Source organism: Hypanus sabinus, chromosome 1 (assembly GCF_030144855.1).
Source record: "Hypanus sabinus isolate sHypSab1 chromosome 1, sHypSab1.hap1, whole genome shotgun sequence".
Lineage (NCBI taxonomy): Eukaryota > Metazoa > Chordata > Chondrichthyes > Myliobatiformes > Dasyatidae > Hypanus > Hypanus sabinus.
The window spans coordinates 15,842,626-15,863,524 of record NC_082706.1 but is presented as its reverse complement, the minus strand read 5'-3'; the positions used below and the strand labels follow the sequence as shown (position 1 = coordinate 15,863,524).

Here is a 20,899-nt window from a genome sequence, read left to right as displayed (position 1 = left end):
GACAAAAAGAAAGTTCAAAATATAAGAATTTCTGCAATATTCTGAAGAAACAGAGGCCTTAAGTATTACAAACATTGGTGAAATCTGTTATTGAATGTTGTGAGTGTTGCTCAGACTGGAAGGATGCTGCCCTGAGCAAGAGAATGAAGAAGGAACTCACCATTTGTTGAGAGCAGGAACTGTGCAGCGTTTTGCTGGGGTAACCATCTAATTTTATTGATCTTTTCTTCAATTTCTAAACTTTTCAAGTAGTCAAATTCTGGCTCATGACTCTGAAAAGTACTGTAAACATTATATTCACCTCTGCAATGAGGCTGGCTTTTGCTCTGCAAGAAAAGAACAGAACAGAACAGATTTGAACACCACAACCATGGCATTATCTACCCATGATAAAATTAACTACTTTGTTTTAACCAGGAAAAAAAAATGATTATAACTGGATTCAAGGAATTCTGTTGGTCCGGATAGTGATCCCTGTTAAACACTCGAAACTGTGATTTGCTATCTTGGTTGGACAGCCTACTTTACACTGAACTTTAAAGTAATTGAGTACGTTTGCCTTGGAAATGCTTGAATTTTTTTGGCAATACAATGCACAAATGCAAAGCCTATGATAAACTCCTTCAGTTATTTTAAAGAAAAATCTCTGCAGGAAAATGGATATGCCCAACTAGTAAAACCCTGTGCTCCTTAGATGCACAAATGGAGGATGGAAATATTCTAGATCAAACTTCTGCAAACAAGATTTTGGGCTAATAAAGCCAGGTAGAATGCTGGACCCGCTAGCCAACAGAAACCACTACAGCTGCATTACTTAGACAGCCCTGGCATCCACCATAATTAGGACATGCAAAATCAAGGCGTTCATCGTTTGGCACAGTCAATGATGACCCAAAAGAGACTGAAAACCTTAATCGTGACTGTCCCTGTTGTGCAATCTCAATCCAACAACAAGTGGATTGAGTCACTGCCACCCAAGTTTCAGGAGAAAATGGCATCTCCACTGAAGTTCTAAACCGGCATCTTGAGAAGCTAGTCATTAAATATATAACCTCATAGTCCACATCAGGGAGGAGAAGAATATGCCAAGCTATCTCAGATAAACCATAATTCTGACCATCTTCAGGAAAAGCGATGAAAATTAATTCCATTAAGTACTGAGGTTTCCCTGCTGTCTACCACAGGAGACAGCATTCTCTGAATAGCTGAATTCACTCCACAGTATATCAGCATAACGGGGCATGATCTTAATTTATCTTTTTACTTTCCATGTTTTTCCTTATGCATAGGAAGTGGTCATTTGGCACAAAGTCTATACCAGTTTTTGGGATAATCCAATGCCTCCATTTCCCTGGAGCCCAAACCCTCATGTCTCTTTCAAGACTACCCTGATTTTCCTACATTCTACACACTCTACAGGCAATCCACAAAGGTCAATTAATCTACAGAGCAGCTCTTTTTTGTGATGTGAAAGGACATTGCAAAAGCACGCAGCCAGTGAAAATGTACAAACTCCATCCAGATGGCACTGGAGGTTAAAATCAAACCAAGGTTGTTGGAATCATGAGCCAGTAGCGCTACTTGGCACTTCCTACTGTGCTACTGTGGCATCCTCCAGAGTAATGCAGGGAGCAGCACCAATCACTATTCATGACCTCTTTTGACCTAAGTCCTTTGACTGTCAACTGGGAGACACAACCTCTTCAATTTTGATTGCCCACAGAAATCCACTTTCTCACTTCATGACATTCAAGCCACAATGCTAATCAATGAGTCCAATACAGCACATTCTGGCATTAAGCAGGCTCATGACACGTCTTTCAATATATCTCACTGCCATAACACGAAGAACTGCATCTTGAATAAGCCTTTTGCTGGAACGGCGCTAATATGCAGGACTATGGATCATCTCCATTCGCCACTTGTATACTTGAAATACAGTGCACAATGCATATGTTCAAGCTGAGCTCCAAGTTTGCATCGATCTGCTCACTAAGAAACAGGAAAGGACAGACTCTACACTCAACATCCACTTTGCAAAAGGTCTCTATTAATTTGCACCACAGCATCACACAGTCAATAAAAAGGTTCCTGGCGAGGCCCTAGAAAACGCAGATCATTCCATACAGCGTAAGACAGAAATACATCAACACTTTCAGTATGCCAGCAAAACATTTGGACAAAGAAAGAGATAGCTGAAGTACATAAAATCCAGGTTAAAGTCATGGTCTGTCTGTTGCAATCCTGTCCCCCTTGCATGCTTTCCAAACTTTGATTACCTAGGGCAAGCACCTGAAAATACTAAATAGATACCACAAATGGCGTCCCTTTAAAAATTGTCCATAAGTAAACCAAGAGAGCAACCATTCCTTAGGTCAAAATTCTCACTATTAAGACCCATATTCATTGGGCAAGCCATGTACTCTGCACTTTTGACACCATTTGGAGCTCCATTACAGGAAGAGGTTACCAGATGTAGAGCAGAAATTACTCATGGATGCTCTCAAAGCGTCCTTGGACTTCTGCACCAACTCCCAGAAATCCCTGAACCATGAGAATGCAAAACAGCGCACAAGCTTAAACTTGTGCTTTGGGACTACAAGAAAGCCCTCCAGAATGAACACACCATCTAAAACTAGGCATCAATCCAGTTCGGCACTTCTTGGAGTGTTCTAGAAGTTTGTGGGTCTTACATTGACCCGAGAATGCACAGAACCAGGGTGAAGGTAATTCATCTTTGTTTTTGATAGATAAATAGAAGGTATCCATCCTAGCATACCCTGCTACTTGGCTAAAGAACAGCACAGTAATCCCACCTCCAGCAAACACTGCAGAAAATGAAGCATGACTAGCTTGAAAACATGTACATTAATCAGATAAATAACCACAATAAAACAGTTGTTAAAAGATACTGTTAAATTTCTGTCAGAAAATGAGCGAACAAAGGTTCCTCCTTGTTCCAATTAAAAGCATAATTGAATTCATAACTTTGTTTACCAATATACTGAGGGTATCACCTCAGAACCAAACAACATACACATTCAGTCACCATATAACAAGCTGAAAGTGCATATTGTTCACACACAGAAGTGTGCAGCATCATAGATGGTGATGAATCAGCATACAGAAGCAAGATTGAAAATCTGGTTGAGTGGAGTCATAACAACAACCTCTCAACTCAATGTCAGCAAGACCAAGGACCTGTCATGGACTCATCATATTAATAAAATTGCAAAGAAACCACAACAGTGCCTCTACTTCCTCAGGAGTCTGCAGAAATTCAGCATGACATCTAAAACCTTGACAAACGTCTATAGACGTGTAGTGAAAAGTGTATTGATTGGGTGCATTACAGAACACCAAAGGAAAGTTCCTTAAAAAAGGTAGTGGATTTGGCCCAGCACATCGCAGGTAAAGCCCTCTCAACCAATGAACACATCTTCATGAAAAATGGTTGTAGGAAAGCAGCACCCAAAGATCCTCACCACCCAGGCCATGCTCTTTTCTCATTGCTGCCATCAGGTAGAGGGCACAAGAGTGTTAGCTTTTGCACCATCAGGTTCAAGTACACAGTTACTACCCCCTCAACCATCAAGCTCTTGAACAAAAGATGATAACTACACTCATCTATTGAGATGCTCCCACAACTAATGTTCACACGTTAAGGACTCTTTATCTTGGTGTTGCATGCTTTAGTTATTTATTGCTATTTATTTTGCTGTTTATTGATCCTGTTTACAGCTATTACCCTATAGATTTGCTGAGTATGCCCACAGGAAAAAGAATCTCACAGTTGCATGTGGCAATGTGTACTCTGGTAATAAATTTTATTTTACTTTTAAGTGCCTAGCCAAATTTTTTTAAATGCAAAATGCCCTAGAAATGTTCATTATCTTGTTTCACTCTGGAGAGAACAAAAAATTCCAACTGAATTTCTAGGTATTTATATTAACTGGGGGGTAGGAAGGGCATTAACATGGGAGGGTGTTCATGGAACATAATGACTGCAGTGACCTGCCCGGTCAAGTGGTGTCATTATGTTTTATTATGCAAAGCAGTGCCTCAACTCAAACATTAAAGCTCACGTTGCGTTTTACAATATGCAAAATATGCATGGTGACAACATGGACCAATGGATCATCAGGAATATTCCTTGGAACATGCTACAGCACATCTCCTGTGCTCAGTCACAAGAGCCACACCAAGGCCAACCACAATGTTACTTAATCGTATAAGTATGTATAAGGAAGAGTTAACTTCAACTTGTTGATGTGCCTCCCAGTTAACACTCACCTCCTGCTCCTGCTGGAATATGACGACTCTACCCCCCTTGTCCCCAGTTGCCAGTAGTTCTCCAGAGTGGTTGAATTCTACTGTGGAAATTACATCAGCTGTAAAAAAAAAGATAGACAAAATATTAGGATTAATCCACTTACTTTAAATTCAACAAATGCACAACTTATACATAAAACAGTCAGTATTTGTTTGGAGGAGTTTTGAGCCAAGTAAGCAGATAAAGAACAAATCATCAAATTAGTTAGTCTTCATGCATCACTTGTCTAGTCAGTGAAGATCTCTTATGCAGGGGTTCCCAATCTGAGGTCCACAGACCCCTCTGCTGTTGGCTGGGTTCCATGGCATAAGAAAGGCTGGTAATCCCTGATCAACACATACATGCACACATGCGCGCGCACACACACACACACACACGTGAAGTCTCTGTGTTCCAATCTATAGGTGTCCGGATACCTGCATTGAATTATTCACATTTTAGTACTACTACTTTCATTCAATTCAGTTAGTAACCTTGCAGGTTGAAGTTCTACACGTAGACTTGGCAAAAACACACACTATATTCAAATCCTGGGGTCCACAATATTTATTTATTTAGAGATGCAACGTGGAACATGCCCTTCTGGCCCAACAGCCACACTGTCCAGCAACCCACCTACTCAACCCTAGCCTAATGCCAGGGTAACTTATGACGACCAAAAACTGGTACTTCTGTGGAATGTGGGAGGAAACCAGAACACCAGGAAAAAAAAATGTATCATGGGGTGGGGGTGGGGGGGGGGGGGGGGAGGGAAACATACAAGCTCCTTGCAAGCAGTGCTGTGATTAAACTCCGAACTCTGACGCCCTGAACTGTAATAGCATCTTGCTAACCTTACATATTGTAACTGATGTTGTCCATTCAACAACATAGAAGCAGCATACTCAATAATTCTGCACTTGTTTGCATAGAGATGCATTCATGTGGACCCTAAAGGCAGTTTTAAGTTTTACCCTGACGCTTATGTAATGCAAAATACTGTAAGTGTTGTAACATGCAAATAATTTGAACATTCATGGGTGAAAAATGTCAGCCGGTGTACTGCTTGGTCACCATCAAATGACTCCAGATATGTCTGGACGATGAGTCAACAGCTTTAGGCTCAGATTCAGGTTGCGTACAAAGCTAAGAAACATAAAAGACAGTAATTGGAGAAGTAAAGACAATACTCTTTAGCCATAAAGTGGTGACAGTATATAAGCTGTAACTGTGGATTTAAAGTTGAGGTGAATGGCCCAGGAGCCTGCTCAGCAAATCAGGTCAACAGTGACTTCAGTTAGATGAAGCCAAGTGAAGGGGGGGCTTATACAGATGATGAACGTCAACGCAGACCAGTTGGGCCAAACCGCCCTTTACCAGAAGACCATAAGACAGAGAAGCCAAAGTAGGCTATTTGACCCATTGAGCCTGCTCTGTCATTTCATGACTGATCCGTTTTTCCTCAACCCCAATCACCTGCCTTCTCTCCACATCCCTTCATGCCCTGGCCAATCAAGAATCTATCAACCTCTGCCTTAAATATACATACAGACTTGACCCCCCCCCCCCCCACCACACAGCTGCCCGTGGCAATGTATTCCACCACACTTATCTACATTTTAAAAGGATGCCCCTCTATTCTGAACCAGTATTCTCAGGTCTTAAGACTCTCCCACTATAAGAAACATTCTCTCCACATTCACTCTATCAAGGCCTTTCACCATTCAATAAGTTTTGTGCCATTATAGATGCTATAAATTTTATATTAGCCTTTCTAAATACGTAACAGTTTTTAGAAACGTAGAAAACCTACAACACAATACAGGCCATTCAGCCCACAAAGCTGTGCTGAACATGCCTTAACTTAGAAATTACCTAGGGTTACCCATAGCTCTCTGTTTTTCTAAACTCCACGTGCCTATCCAGGCGCCTCTTAAAAGACCCTATTGTATCCGCCTCCACCACCATCGCCGGCAGCTCATTCCATGCACTCTGCGTAAAAAACTTAACCCTGACATCCCCTCTGTACCTACTTCCAAGCACCTTAAAGCTGTGTTAGCCATCACAGCCCTGGGAAAAAGCCTCTTATTATCCACACGATCAATATCTCTCATCATCTTATACACCTCTATCAGGTCACCTCTCATCCTCCGTCGCTCTAAGGAGAAAAGGCAGAGTTCACTCAAACTATTCTCATATGGCATACTCCCAATCTAGTCAACATCCTTGTAAATCTCCTCTGCACCCTTTCTATGGTCTCCACATCCTTCCTGTAGTCAGGCAACCAGAATTGAACACAGCACTCCAAGTGGGGCCTGACTAGGGTCCTATATAGCTGCAGCATTACCTCTCAGTTCTTAAACTTAATCCCATGATTGATGAAGGCCAATGCACTGTATGCCTTCTTAACCACAGAGTCAACCTGCATAACAGCTTTGAGTGTCCCATGGACTTGGAGCCCAAGATCCCTCTGATCCTCCACACGGCCAAGAGTCTTACCATTAATACCACATTCTTAATACTATATTCTGCCATCATATTTGACCTACCAAAATGAACCACCTCACACTTATCTGGGTTGAACTCCATCTGCCACTTCTCAGCCCAGTTTTACATCCTATCAATGTCCCGCTGTAACCTCTGACAGCCCCCCACACTAACCACCACACCCTCAACCTTTGTGTCATCAACAAATTTACTAACCCATCCCTCCACTTCCTCATCCAGATCATTTATAAAAATCATGAAGAGTAGGGGTCCCAGAACAGATCCCTGAGGCACACCACTGGTCACCGACCTCCATAAAGAATATGGCCCATCTACAACCAATCTTTGCCTTCTATGGGCAAGCCAGTTCTGGATCCACAAAGCAATGTCACATTACTTTCTCAATAAGCCTTGCATTGTGTACCTTATCAAATATCTTGCTGAAATCCATATACACTACATCTACTGCCCTACTTTCAATGTGTTTAGTCACATACTCAAAAAAAAATTCTATCAGGCTCGCAAAGCACGTTTTAATTTATTTATTTTTGTTTCAGTTTATTTATTTATTGAAATACAGCAGGATATAGGCCCTTCCAGCCCTTCGGCGAGGTGTGCCATCCAGCAATCCCCCAATTTAATCCCAACTTAACTGCGGGACAATATACAATGACCAATTAGCCTACCAACTGATACATCTTTGAACTGGGGGAGGAAACCCACACGGCCACGGGGAGAACATGCTTACAGGCAGCAGTGGGATTTGAACCTGGGTCACTGGTACTGTGAAGCGTTGTGCTAACACTTACACTACCATGTGTCCCCCCCCCCCCCCCCACTTCTTCTGAACTCCGGTGAGTGCAGGCCCAGAGCCATCAAATGTTTCTTTTGCATTAACCCTTTCATTCCCAGGATTATCCTTGCAAACTTCCTCTGGACCCACTGCCAGTACATCCTTCCTTAAGACACAAGGCCCAGAGCTACTCACAATACTCAAAGTGTGCCTGACCAATGGTTTATAAAACTTCAACATTGCATTTGCCTTCCTTACTACCAACTCAAATGGCAAGTTAACCCTCAGGAAATCCTGTATGAGTAATCCCAAGACTCACTGCACCTCCAATTTGATTCATGGTTAGAAAATAACCTGTGCCTTTATTCCTTCTACTGGAGTACATAGCCATACACTTCCTAGCACAGCATATCATCTGTCACTTCTTTGGCCATTCTCCTAATCTGTCCAAGTCATGCAGACTCCCCATTTTCCCAACACCTCCATCTATCTTTGTATCACCTGCAAACTTCATTTGTCATTCATTGATTCTATTGTGTTTCAAGAAATTGAATCTTATGGTTGTACATGGTGATATATGCAATTTGAACTTTGAACAAGCAACATGACCCAACACTAACCAATGTGGAACACCACTAGTCACTAGCAGCTTAACAGAATAGGCCTCTTTTATTCCCACTCTGTCTTCTGCCAGACAGCCAATCTTCTATCCATGCTACTATCTTTCCTATAATACCATGGTCTCCTATTGTGTTTAGCAGCCTCACGTGAAGCATCTTGTCAAAGGGCTTCTGAAAATCCAAATAAACACCCACTATCCAATCTTGCCTATTATTTTCTCAAAGAATTTCAAGAGATTTGTTAGGCAAGATTTGCCCTCAAGGAAATAGTCAGGTAGTATTCATGGGTTCAACTGCCTTTCAGTAACAATTCAGAATCAGCATCAAATATTTCTATCTCATCAGTATAATTAGTTTAAAAGCTCAACCAGTAGCATTCTGAAAGTTTTAACAATCTTATTATTTAACAATAATGGTTTTATTCAAAAATAGTTTAAGATTTCTGGCAGGTGGTTACTTTAACCCCTTACTGAACATCCATTTCACAGGACAATATTGTTTAATTAAAATTCCCAGCAGTATACTACACGGAGCCACCTAAATTCAGGCGAGTAGAACAAATAGGCCAGTGATCCAATACCCAAGACAAGAACTCAAATGGAAAACAAAGCACTTCATTTTGATCTGGTTGCTGAACAGAAAACAAGATTTTCATGAAATTCATCTCTCACTACATAAGCAGCATTAAGGTAATTCATCATCATGTGTCATGTCAGTATGACATAGACGATCACGGTCTTTTGACTATGATGGCTCTTGGCAAGTATTTCTACAGAAGTGGTTTGCCATTGCCACCTTCTGGGCAATGTCTCTACAAGACGGGTGACCCCAGCCATTATCAATACTCTTCAGAGATTTTCTGCCTGGTGTCAGTGTAATATTATGCCTTTGTACTCTAATCGCAAAATAAATTTCACTCTCTATGACAGTGATCATAAATCTGATTCTGATGGCCATTCCCATGAACTCATGTACTCCCCTGCTCATCTGTCACTCAGACCACGCCATCCTTTTGCAGCCATTACTGGCCCTAACATCTCACACTACCAGTTTTAACAACAGTTACTCCTTTCAAACATTTGGCTCTTGAATGAACCAGCAACACTATGACCATTTGTCCTGCTGGGATGTGTGGAATATCCAGGGAGGGGTAATACCTCTGGTGAAGGGGTTTGTCATGTCTATTTCAGGGCAGCTCACTCATCTTTGGTCCCCACCAGACACTCAGCTCTCACCTGTGGCTCCAAGTAGCTGTTTGCATGCAACAGCAGCCAGTGAATTAGGAACCCACCTGTCCCAGCATGCACCATAAGCTCCGGCAGACCTGGTGCACAAGATCCACAGTAAGATCCAACTGCCAGGAAGCCAGTGCTACAACTCTCCATGGACAGCAAAGGGCATAACAAGGCAACAAGGCACAGAAGATGTTCTGGTCATCCACTGCAACAAAGGAAGACCCTAGTTTGTGATGTTTGTTCGTACAACTGGACTTGGACTTCTGAGGTCAAGAGTGTGGAACTGCCCCAGAGCAATGGCTTCTCTAATTTAAAAACTTTCCTGCACAGGTTTCTTGTCATCAGACACAAAGGATAACCACCATGATGCAAGTAAGCTTTTATTTGTATCTATACATACATGTACTAGTGTCAATGACAATAAACTTAATTTTGACTTTTCACTTATGCTTGGTCAGAGCTTTAGCCAAGTTTCTAAATTTACTAAAAAAGTTTCCTGTAATTCAATGTTGTCACCTGGAAATATTAACCACCTTCTCAAAGTATAAAACAGATTTTTCCAAAAGATGTCCTCCTGTGACAAAATTAAACAGGTAAGACACACAGAGGTGGCACAGTGCTGTGTTGATCATGCAGAGGCAAGGACATGACACAATATAACATGGGGAAAAATATGAGATCAACCAATACTGTAGGAAAAAATAGAAAGAGGAAGTATTCGTTAAATGCTCAGAGATGAACGGTGTTCGGTAGAACCTAGGTGTCCTTGTACACAGATCACCAACAGTTAACATGCAAGTAATACAAACAATTAATAACGCAATGAGTTTATTGACCTTTACTGCAAGATCATTTCAGAATAAGTAGTGACATCTTGCTCCAATGACAGGTCCCTAGTGAGACTACTAATATTGTGTACTGCTCTACTTTCCCAACTCAAGGATTTACTGGAAGGAGCGCAGTAAAGACTCACCAGATTAATGCCAGAGATGGAAGGCTTGTTATACTAGGAAAGATTAAAACTGACTGGGTTAAACCCTCGAGCTTAGATAAGAGGAGATCTCATTAAAGCATAAACTTCTTAAAGGCTTGACATGGTTGATGTTTACTTTGGCTAGGTTATGTAGCATCGGGGGATGTGGGGGGGGGGGTTACAGGCTCAAAAGAAAGGGTTTGATACAGGTGGAAAGAAACTTCTTCAACCCAGAGAGTAGTGAACCTTTGGAATTCCATCTTCATGAGAAATGTGAAGCTGCTGGGTTTGATCAATTCTGGGATATTAAGAGAATTGAGAGATATGTGATTTGATGTTAGAAGACCCCTCCTGTATGAGAGATATACAGGATAGAGACATTAAGGCAAAAGATCAGCTGCGATTTTATTGAATAGTGGAGAAGCATGAAGGGCCAATTGGCCTGCACCGAATTTTAAGTATCCTCTTAAGTACAACATTTAACAGCCCTTTAAAAAAAACGCACCATTTCATACATTTTGGTATATTCTTATTCTTAAATGCTTTTATCAGGTCCGAGTAAGTAATTTCCACCAAATACTATTACATAAATTAAAAAAACAATTACAAACTGCAACTGAAAATACAGCATAAAATTACATGGGGAACTAGTTCAGAAACTAGTTTCCAATGACGATTTTTAGAAATTGAAAAACAACTTGTTGCACACCCCCCTTTTGATATAGCCCATTACATCCTTCAATCCATCCTCTTCTCAGAGCTGATGATAGCTTGCTCCAAGATATGCTTGAAAAGGACTTGAGTGACTCTGAGATGAGTGAGGGACATGCATACTCCACCCACCTGTCCCAATTGTGAGAATTCTTCCAGTGAATTCTGTAAACTCCCAAAGACATTCAGAATCAGATTTAACATCACTGATGTCATGAAATTTGTTATTTTGCAGCAGCAGTACAGTGCAATATATTTTTTGAAAACTATAAATTAAAGTGACCCTTCAGGAAGTAGTAAGACATTGCAAGTGCCTTAATAAAGGACTTAAAAGTCTCCTTGGAAAACTGCAGAGTCTCCACATACTTGTGAGAAAGAAACTTTGGGCATGACCGTTCAGAGTGGAGGTTGAGAATATGCGAAACACCAAATTCTATCACAGCAAGAGTAAGGATGGGGATGTGGTGGCCTGACCATCAAAATGATGGAATTAGGGTCTCAATGCTTTTGGCAGTGGGCTGGGGAAGGATGCAAATACTGTCAATTATCCCCACAGTGACTTGGGACTCTGCAGAGAAAGTACTGATAGAAGTCTGAGGAAATTCATGAGGCTGATTCTAGTGATGAGGAGGTTAACCTGTGAGCAGTGATTGAGTCACCTGGGAATATACTTGCTGGAATTCAGAAATATGAGAGGGGATCTTATGGAAACATAAAATCACGAAAGGGATAGATACGACTAAGGCAGGAAAGTTGTTTCCACTGTTACTTGAGACTAGGACTAGGGGACATAGCTTCAAAATTCGGGGGGAATAGATTTAAGATGGAAATTAGGAGCATCGGCTTTGCTCAGCGAGTAATGGAGCTGTAGAATTCTCTGTCCAGGAAAGCAGTAGAAGCTACTTCATAAACTATATTTAAGACAAATAGATTTTTGCATAGCAGGGGAATTAAGGGTAATAGGGAAAGGCAAGTTCATGGAGCTGAGTCCATGGCCAGATCAGCCATGATCTTATGGAATGGTGGAGCAGACTCGATGGACCAGATAGCCCACCCTTGCTACTATTTCATATGTCCCTTTCTCAGAAGCACACTGCAGGGCAGATATCGCTGTTGCTGTACAGACCAGAAACTCTGCACCAGCTCCTTTGGTATTGATCCTAAATACTGTATTTCACAAAGTTAGTGCCAGCATTCTGAGGAAATGGCGAACTACTTCATTGATGCCAGGAATGGTCTGTTTTCCAGGGTGCTGCGCTAAACCTTTATTGTTGGAGGGCAGTGTGGTGGACCAATGGCACATTGTTAGAAGACCTTTATTCTGCTGAGGTCTATTCTCTGGTACACTTCGGTGAACTTCGAACCCTGCCTCCAAACACTTGCACAAGTATTGCCATGAAATTGCCGAGTACTGATGAAGGTCACCTCTGAAAGCAGGGGCAAGGCAACATTTCAGCAGGTAATTTGAAGAGAAACTGTAGCACTGCAGCAAGAAACAAAAAGATATGGGATGACAAACTGCTTTGCCTGGCACCAGTCTACAGTAATACTGGAACCCACAGTGGATCTATTGGTTAAAATCTCTGGTGCATTCAATAATGTGACGAAAGTACACTGGAGATAAATTACCGTGGGAAGCCAAAGGTGAGAATGATGCAGCCTCATTGCAGTAATGCACTACATACCCGATGAACTCTCATTCATTCAATAACATTCCCTGTCGAGCCCAGTTTTTGGACAAAGGGCTTTGATCAGATCAGCTTAAAATCTCTTTCCAAATCATGGATTAACTTCCTTAATTTATCATCAAAAAATTAAAATTTCCCACCACTGGAATAATTTCTCTTCCTACTGCTCCATAACAAAAACAAAAATACCATTCATTAGGTGACCAAATCTATTAACACTCACGTAGATGGAATCTGATTGGCTCTATACAGTGATAATGCCTTAGACTTAGTCATCACTTCGATAAATATTATCTGCAACTCAGTACATCCTCGAAAAATAGTACTGAACTCCTTTCTAGACAACACTACTCAGACTTTCCACACAACACTGATCCCCCAGCTCCATTCAGCAAATAGCTCTAATCATACACAACTGAAATTGATAGGCCACTATTTTCATTCAGATGCAAAACGAATACTGCTCCAACTCCAACAAATGATCAATCCAGTTTGAAGCATCCACATATGAAAAAGAAATTTACATCATTCATGAACAATCCTTCTGTACAAAGAGAGGTGGAGGACCTTCATCATTGTCCTACACGCCAGTACACAAAAGCTATAAACAATTTCTAGTGCGATCAGACTAAATAGATTTTAAATATGGTACTGTAGCGGTGTGCTACACGCAGCGCTAAAATTACGACACAGAGTCGGTAACTGCAGTCGAAGGAAAAAACTTCATTCGAAATCTTCAGCCTCACTTTTAAGCCTCCCTCAACCTGCCCCCCATGGCGCAGAGGCTCCAAAGCTCTGTGCTCGCAAACCCCCGTAGGCTATCTAATTGTGAGTCGGTTCGGATGTGCCAGGAAATGGGTCGCCACAGTACAAAATTTTGCACCTCCAAGAGATCTTTATTCTATTGGATTATGAAAGGCTTTCCATCTGTACTCTCTGAAGGGGCACATGAACACTGAGCTGGCCAGTGTTAGATGTCAAGTTCTCACCAAACAGCCAACATTCAAAACTTGCTAAAAGTATGGTTATGTGGCACAGTTTTTACAGCTTTGCGAACTGGGTTCAATTTCTGCTACTGTCCACAAGGAGTCTGTACATTCTTCCCATGATTGCGTGGGATTCATCCACATTCCAAACAGAGATATGGGTTAGTAGGTTAATTGGGCAGTTCATGCTCATTGGTGGGAAGGGCCTGTTACCGTCCTGTAACTCTAAATAAATAAAATAAAAATAACAGCCACAGCCAAAGTAGTACAGTTCAATGATCAAACAGAAACCCAGCAGGAATCAATCTTGTCTCAAGGGAGCTAACTGTGTAGGATTCAGGAGGTCGTAGGAATATCCAATAGGATGATTGAAACTAGGAGGAGACAGTTTTTTAAAAATATAATTTTATACCACTCCTGCTCTAAATGGTCTCTATTCAACCAAAAGGTAAAAGCCTAAAAGGAACTACTGACCAGCACAACGCAAGCAAAATGTATCTCACAAACCTGTCAACAAAACATTATGGAGGCAGTTGAGATTTCACAAGGCTTATTCCCTACTCGTACTCAAATCTGTATACCTTCCACATAAATGTCCACAGAATGGGAAACTTGTTGACCTCAAGTACATAATCACAGGGCAATCTTCCAGGCAAACTGCAGAACTCACAGTACTCGGATCACAACCCAGATTTTAAGCCAAGATTTGCAATCATCACGTGTTTATCTTGCAACTCAAGTCATGGACTGAAGGAAATAAGATTCAGAAGGGGGAGAAACATTACAAATGGCTGTAAAGAGAAAACCCTATTTGCCTTGTCATTGAACTTGAGAGTATATGCATTTAGTGACATACTACTCTCAACCAAGAATCCCCTGAAAGCTCTGACATAGTCCACTGGCTGTTCTAAATTTAACATTGAATTGCTTCAGAATTGAATATTTGCACTGCATTCTCTTCAATCAAATCTTCCAGTTTCCAGAAATTTCAAAAGCCTCTGAAAGCAAAACATGTATAGAATACCAGATGGCAGCCTCCAGCAGTATTCTGTGAATATTATAAGCCAAGCTTCCTCTAACTGCAGGGAATGAATACTATAATATGTTTATTCTGTTGGTTATGTGGAGGTCTTTAGACCAATGTGAGTGTTAATCTAATTTTTAAGGAAGAACTGATTGCTTCTGCCTGACCTTCATGTTACCATTCAATCATGAAAAATTCTGCTGCGAAGATCAGGCTGACCTGCCTGCTTGTGATTTAATTCAGATCGTTCTTGTGGGGGGAGGGGAGAGTTCCTGCTCAGAAATAAGTGATAATACAAGTACAAGTGCAATGTAATAGTACAAAAGACTGGGAGAAAACACCAAGTACGCCAAACTACAGAGACATTTTTTTGTTCCTTTTCACACTTTGTGGCACATCAGGTTGCACTTTTGGCACATCTATAGCATTTGACTGTTTTTTTTAGGTCGAGTTGCTAGCTTCATACTCAATCCAGCACGATTCAAACGAGACCATTCGCCTTGAAGTCCAGTGCTGATGCCACAAGTCACTTTTTATTGTCATTTCGACCATAATCTGCTGGTACAGTACACAGTAAAAAGAAAACAACGTTCCTCCAGGACCATGGTGCTACATGAAACAATACAATACTACACCAGACTATGTGAGACAACTCGTGCCTACACTAGACTACGTAAAACACAAAAACTACACTAGACTACAGACCTACACAGGGCTACATAAAGTGCACAAAACAGTGCAGGACAGTACAATAATTAATTAATAAACAAGACAATAGGCACAGTAGAGGATGATTTTCAATATAATAACAAAATGTTGTAGATGTCAGTCTAGACTCTTGCAAAGATGTCAGTCTAGACTCTTGGGAAGAAACTGTTGCACAGACCGGTCGTGAGAGCCTGAATGCTTTAGTACCTTTTGCCAGATGGCAGGAGGGAGAAGAGTTTGTATGAGGGATGCGCGGTGTCCTTTACAATGCTGCTAGCTTTGTGAGTGCAGCGTGTGGTGTAAATGTCTGAAATGGCGGGAAGAGAGACCCTGATGATCTTCTCAGCTGACTTCACTATCCGCTGCAGTCTTGCGATCCGAGACGGAGCAATTCCCAAACCAGGCAGTGATGCAGCTGCTCAGGATGCTCTCGATACATCCTCTGTAGAATGTAATGACACTGCACTACAATACACTGCCAGCAGGCTCAGAGATCTATTTAGAACAGATAAATTTGGAGATAAGTTCTGATGAAGGGTCTTGGCCCGAAGTGTCGACTGTTTATTGCCATCCATGTATTTTGCCTGGCCTGCTGAACTCCTCCAGTACATTGTGTGCATTGCACTAGATTTCCAGTCCCTGCAGTATCCCGTGTCTAAATCTGGAGATGGATACAAATTCACATAGCTTGCAGAACTGAGTTCCAAATGTTGACCATCCTCAGTGCAGAAATATTAAAAGCACTCCTAAACAGACTAACCTATTTGTATGAGGACCCCAAGTAGCAGATAGTTTAGCACTATTTGTCACACAATCTTGGAAACAATAACCATTTCACTCATAACCAATAGCTTTCCTTTGTTTCCTCAGTTGAGAAGGCCCCATCTGCTGCAATGACAAGGAAGACTGACATAGACAGCTGGTTATTTATAGCTGTTTAACTTGAGGCACTCCAGGACACCTCACTGCAGTTACACAGAAACTCTTGACAATTGCCATATCACATTTCAAAGTTGCATCCACAATACAGTTCACAGCTCAATATTACAACCAAACATTGTTTTCTCATCCCTGTACTAATTAGAATCCAGCAATCAGAAATCAAGGACTAAGGTCACAATCACATTTAATTTTTTTGTGAGGGTCTGGTCATTCCAGAGCAGCATGTTTTCCCAATCAGCTGACTACCAAGCCTGTGACTGTAATTCTTGGCCACAGATTGTGCTTAAGCATCATTTCGGTTCACGAGTTTAAAACCTAATTATTATGCAACACTTCGTTTGAGAAGCTTATCAAACAGCCCGACAGCACAACAGATTGATGGCTGACATACAACAGCCACTTTTCAAATACAAGTTTACCCATATTTCAAAGACTAACAATCCAGTAAGAAACATTTTACAATGCCCACTGCCCAATGAGATTGGTGTATTTGGTGATTTGCTCTGTCAGTGACTTTCAACAAGCTATTCCAATAAACCACCAATTAAAAAATATCCATGCTGCTCTAGAAATTTTTCTATAAAGGAAGGTTTCTTTTACCTGTGCTACCCTTCACGACATGTATTTTGAATTATATTTTATTAACTTATTCATGGCCAGCCGGTGATGTAGAGGCATCTACACCAGACTTTGAGGCAAGCAGCCCTGGGTTTGAATCTGGCCAGCTTGCTGCTCGCTTTCCATCTGTGTTGAGTTGAGCGTTGAGCTAGCAACGCGGCCTCATAAAAAGCAAAGATGCTAAGGAAACTGCAAGGTTGCCACATGATGAGCCACAAGGCATTGAAAGGAACAACAACTCATTCATAGTATAACATTTTGGTTTGTGTGCGATGTATATTGTGTGGGTGCACCATGATCCGGAGGAACGCTGTTTTGTTTATTTGCATATGGGTACAGTCTGATGACAATAAACTCGAACTTCAACTTTAAAAAGTTCTCCCTGTGACCTCGGTTCCCTCTGGGTGCTCCAGTTTCCATCCACATTCCAAAGACATTGGTTAGTAGGTTAATTGGTCACATGGGTGTAACTGAGCAGCGTGGGCTCGTTGGACTAGAAGGACCTGTTACCATGCTATATGTCTAATTAAATGAGAAGGCCAATTAAAACCAATCCCATAAACTACTTTTTACCATAACCCTGGGAGGTGTTATTCATTCAATGATTGTTTTCCCTTTCAACACACACACAATGCTGGAGGGACTCAGCAGACCAGGCAACATCTATGGAAAAGAGATGTTTCAGGCCGAGACTCCCTTTCCCCATCACACCCACACACATTTCTATTTCTTTTTAATGCATAACTGATCACGGGATCCTAGCAAAAACAATTTTCTCGTCAAATCTGACCCAAGTCTTGAAATTGCATTGAAGTAATGGTACTGAAATGTTGGTTATTCTAAATGGAGGGGGAAATTGTTTAAAAACAAAATCTTTTATATAGTGAAGCATGCAGTACTAAAAACAAGTCAGATTTTTACATTTTAAATTTAGGTATTTTAAATATCATAACGTCTAATAGAAATGTTTCCAGTAAATACAAATGGTGGAGGTAGCCAGAATCAAAATCTTTCTTAGAACATATCTCCATATCACGTAACTACCAACTGTGACTACTTGTCTCCCATATTTATATAGCTCCATCATTGGTACTAGCCTCTGTAGTATCCAAGACATCAAGCAGCAGTGCCTCAGGAAGGTGGTTCTGTCATTCAGGACCACCCCCCCCCCCCAAAACACTCAGGACATGCCCTCTTTTCATTATTACCATCAGGAAAGAGGTACAGAAACTCAAAGCCAGACACTCAACGATTCAGGAACAGCTTCTTTCCCTCTGCCATTTGAATTCTAAATGGACATTGAATCCATGAATACTACCTCACTACTATTTTTAAAACTTCTATTTTTGTACGACTTATTTTAACTTAAGTAGTTAACATACATATATACTTACTGTAATTCAGTTTTTTCCCCTAAATTTATCATGTATTACATTGTACTGCTGCCGGAATGTTAACAAATTTCACAACATATGCCAGTGATACTTTACCCAATTCTGAGATACAGTACTGTAATAGGCCATTCTGACCCAACTTATGCCAAGATTAAGGAAAATTGCCCAAACTGCCCAATTACACCCATGTGACCAATTAACCTGTCTGTGTTTCGGATGTGGGACAAAACCAGAGCACTCAGGAAACCCACAGTCATGGGGAGAACATTCAAACTCCTTACAGACAACGCTACTGTGAACACAATAAATAACTACCATAACCCAACCCCTGATCACAACCAAAATACCAAACAAATTTAAGTTCACCAATACCCTAGCCTTGTCCACCATCTTGATTAGTGACCTGGAACAACACCAATTCCTGACATCTAATCTCTGGGCTGATGAACTGGCAAACATCTCCACAGGAGATAACAACCAACTTTTTGGCACCCAAGTTAAAATATCCACCACAAATTCCCAAATAGGTGCTGGAAAATTCAATAGATTAATCAGACTATTTCTAGGGAAAGAGAAAGAGTCCACATTTCTGATCACTTGCCAGGAATATCTAAAGGGGAAAATGCAAGTAAAGTAATCTGATTCAATTCTAATATCCCAGTCAGGGTGCTAGCAGTTTTTTTAAGTTCACCCACACATGGCCCATTTAAACTAGCAGCATAAAAAATGACCCCACATATAATGGAGTAAAGGCAAATGCAAAGAGAAGAAAATAAACCATTTAGAATGTTACTCATATATTTACCACTACATTACTTTCAAAAAACTGACCACGAAGAAAAGTTACTTTAATACATCAATTGGAATTGTACTTAACATTGAATGCCAAAACTCTTACAGCCACGCTGACTTAGCAAAGGTACAATTTTTATTGCAATGTATTGTCATTCCTTGTGCAGCATCAGGCGGCAACCTTGCCATTGCTTTAGCATTTGGTCTGATTTTGTACAAGCTCGAGTTGCTAGCTCAACATTCAACCCAACATGGACGGAAAGCATGCAAAGAGCCAGCCGGATTCGAAACCAAAACCAAAAGTTTTGAAGTCTGGTGCTGATCCCACTACACCACCAACTGGCTTTGAAATGGTTCAAAAAGAGTAAAACAATTAAGCAGAATGTTTCTCCGCTTCGTGACCTGATTACACTGGACAACAAAGATTCTGCTTCCTGAATACTTCTGGATGTACCTCATGGATTTTGGGCTGCGGATCATGAAAATCACCATGAAATTTCCCTATCATGTGCCATTGGGAAAAAAAGCCTATATTAGTTACATGAATTCATAATTCAAGATAGACTAACTTATGCTAAGATTAAGGAAAGCACTTTTGTTGGTATGCAAATCAAACAGCCATCAATGTTAGAACTTCAAGTGGGACCGGAGAAAGTCGCATGGAAGACATTCAAGGTTGTTGTTCAAATTTTTCTTGGCAACTAGAGAGCACCAAATTATGTGCAGCTGGTTGACAGCATGCTTCAAGGATATACAATCATGAAGTGCAACATGTCACTAAAAATTCATTTTCTGCATTCCCTTTTAGACTTCTTTACTGCAAGTCTTGGCAGTGTCAGTGGCGAGCACAGTGAAAGGTCTCACCAGGACATTGCAGTCACGGAGAAACAATATCAGGACAACTGGAATCCATCAATGCTGGCTGATTACTGTTGGACACTTTTGTGAGAAGCCTCTGACAGTACAAATAAGAATCATCAACAAAATATTTTTAGCTTAGCTTTAGCAAAGCATCAGCACTTATGCAATTAAATGCATTATATTTAATAAAAATTAATTTCTTGTTTCTCTAAATTCCTACATGATACAAGTAGTCTGAAATTATATTTGTGTTCAGCTTCAAGCACTGTCATAAACCAAAAAAATTGAGAAAGCAACACTTGTTAAAAAAAATTGTCCAACGTTGTTCATTTCAAATCACTCCACACCAGCAAGAATTTCTTACAATTGTTGAAAGTCAAAATCAATACTTTAGAGAGCCAAGAATCAGAGTGCTATGCTTTATGATCTTAATGTGTACAATATTCAAAGCCATGGAGCACTTGGTAGTGCTTGTTAAATAGTAGCTGTGGTTGAAGATATTAAAATGTTAATTACTAAGTAGAGGGAACAGGATCTTCAAACTGCTTAAAATTACAGCTGAAATATTATGAAATGGAAAATATTAATCATGACTCCCTCATGCCTCCAATTTAAACACAATACCCGGAATTCTAAAGTTAAAATGTCTCTCACTTGGAGTCCAATGGAAACAAAATGCACATCACCATTCAACTAAATATTGATTAAGTAGTTGTGAAGAGTATCTCACTTTTGAAGTGCCCTGGGCTGAAAGA

The 20,899-nt window shown here is 40.7% G+C and overlaps 1 protein-coding gene across 1 annotated transcript in view; it reads right to left on the bottom strand.

The window, feature by feature from the left end:
• Positions 1-20,899, bottom strand: part of LOC132391625 (serine/threonine-protein phosphatase 2A 55 kDa regulatory subunit B alpha isoform) — an 82,988-nt gene that overhangs the window by 14,837 nt on the left and 47,252 nt on the right. Inside the window, exons 3-4 of the mRNA XM_059965063.1 lie at positions 4,294-4,391; positions 161-326 (exon numbers count right to left, since the gene is read on the bottom strand). Of these exons, the coding sequence (XP_059821046.1) occupies positions 161-326; positions 4,294-4,391 (264 nt within the window). The remainder of the gene's footprint in view (positions 1-160; positions 327-4,293; positions 4,392-20,899) is intronic.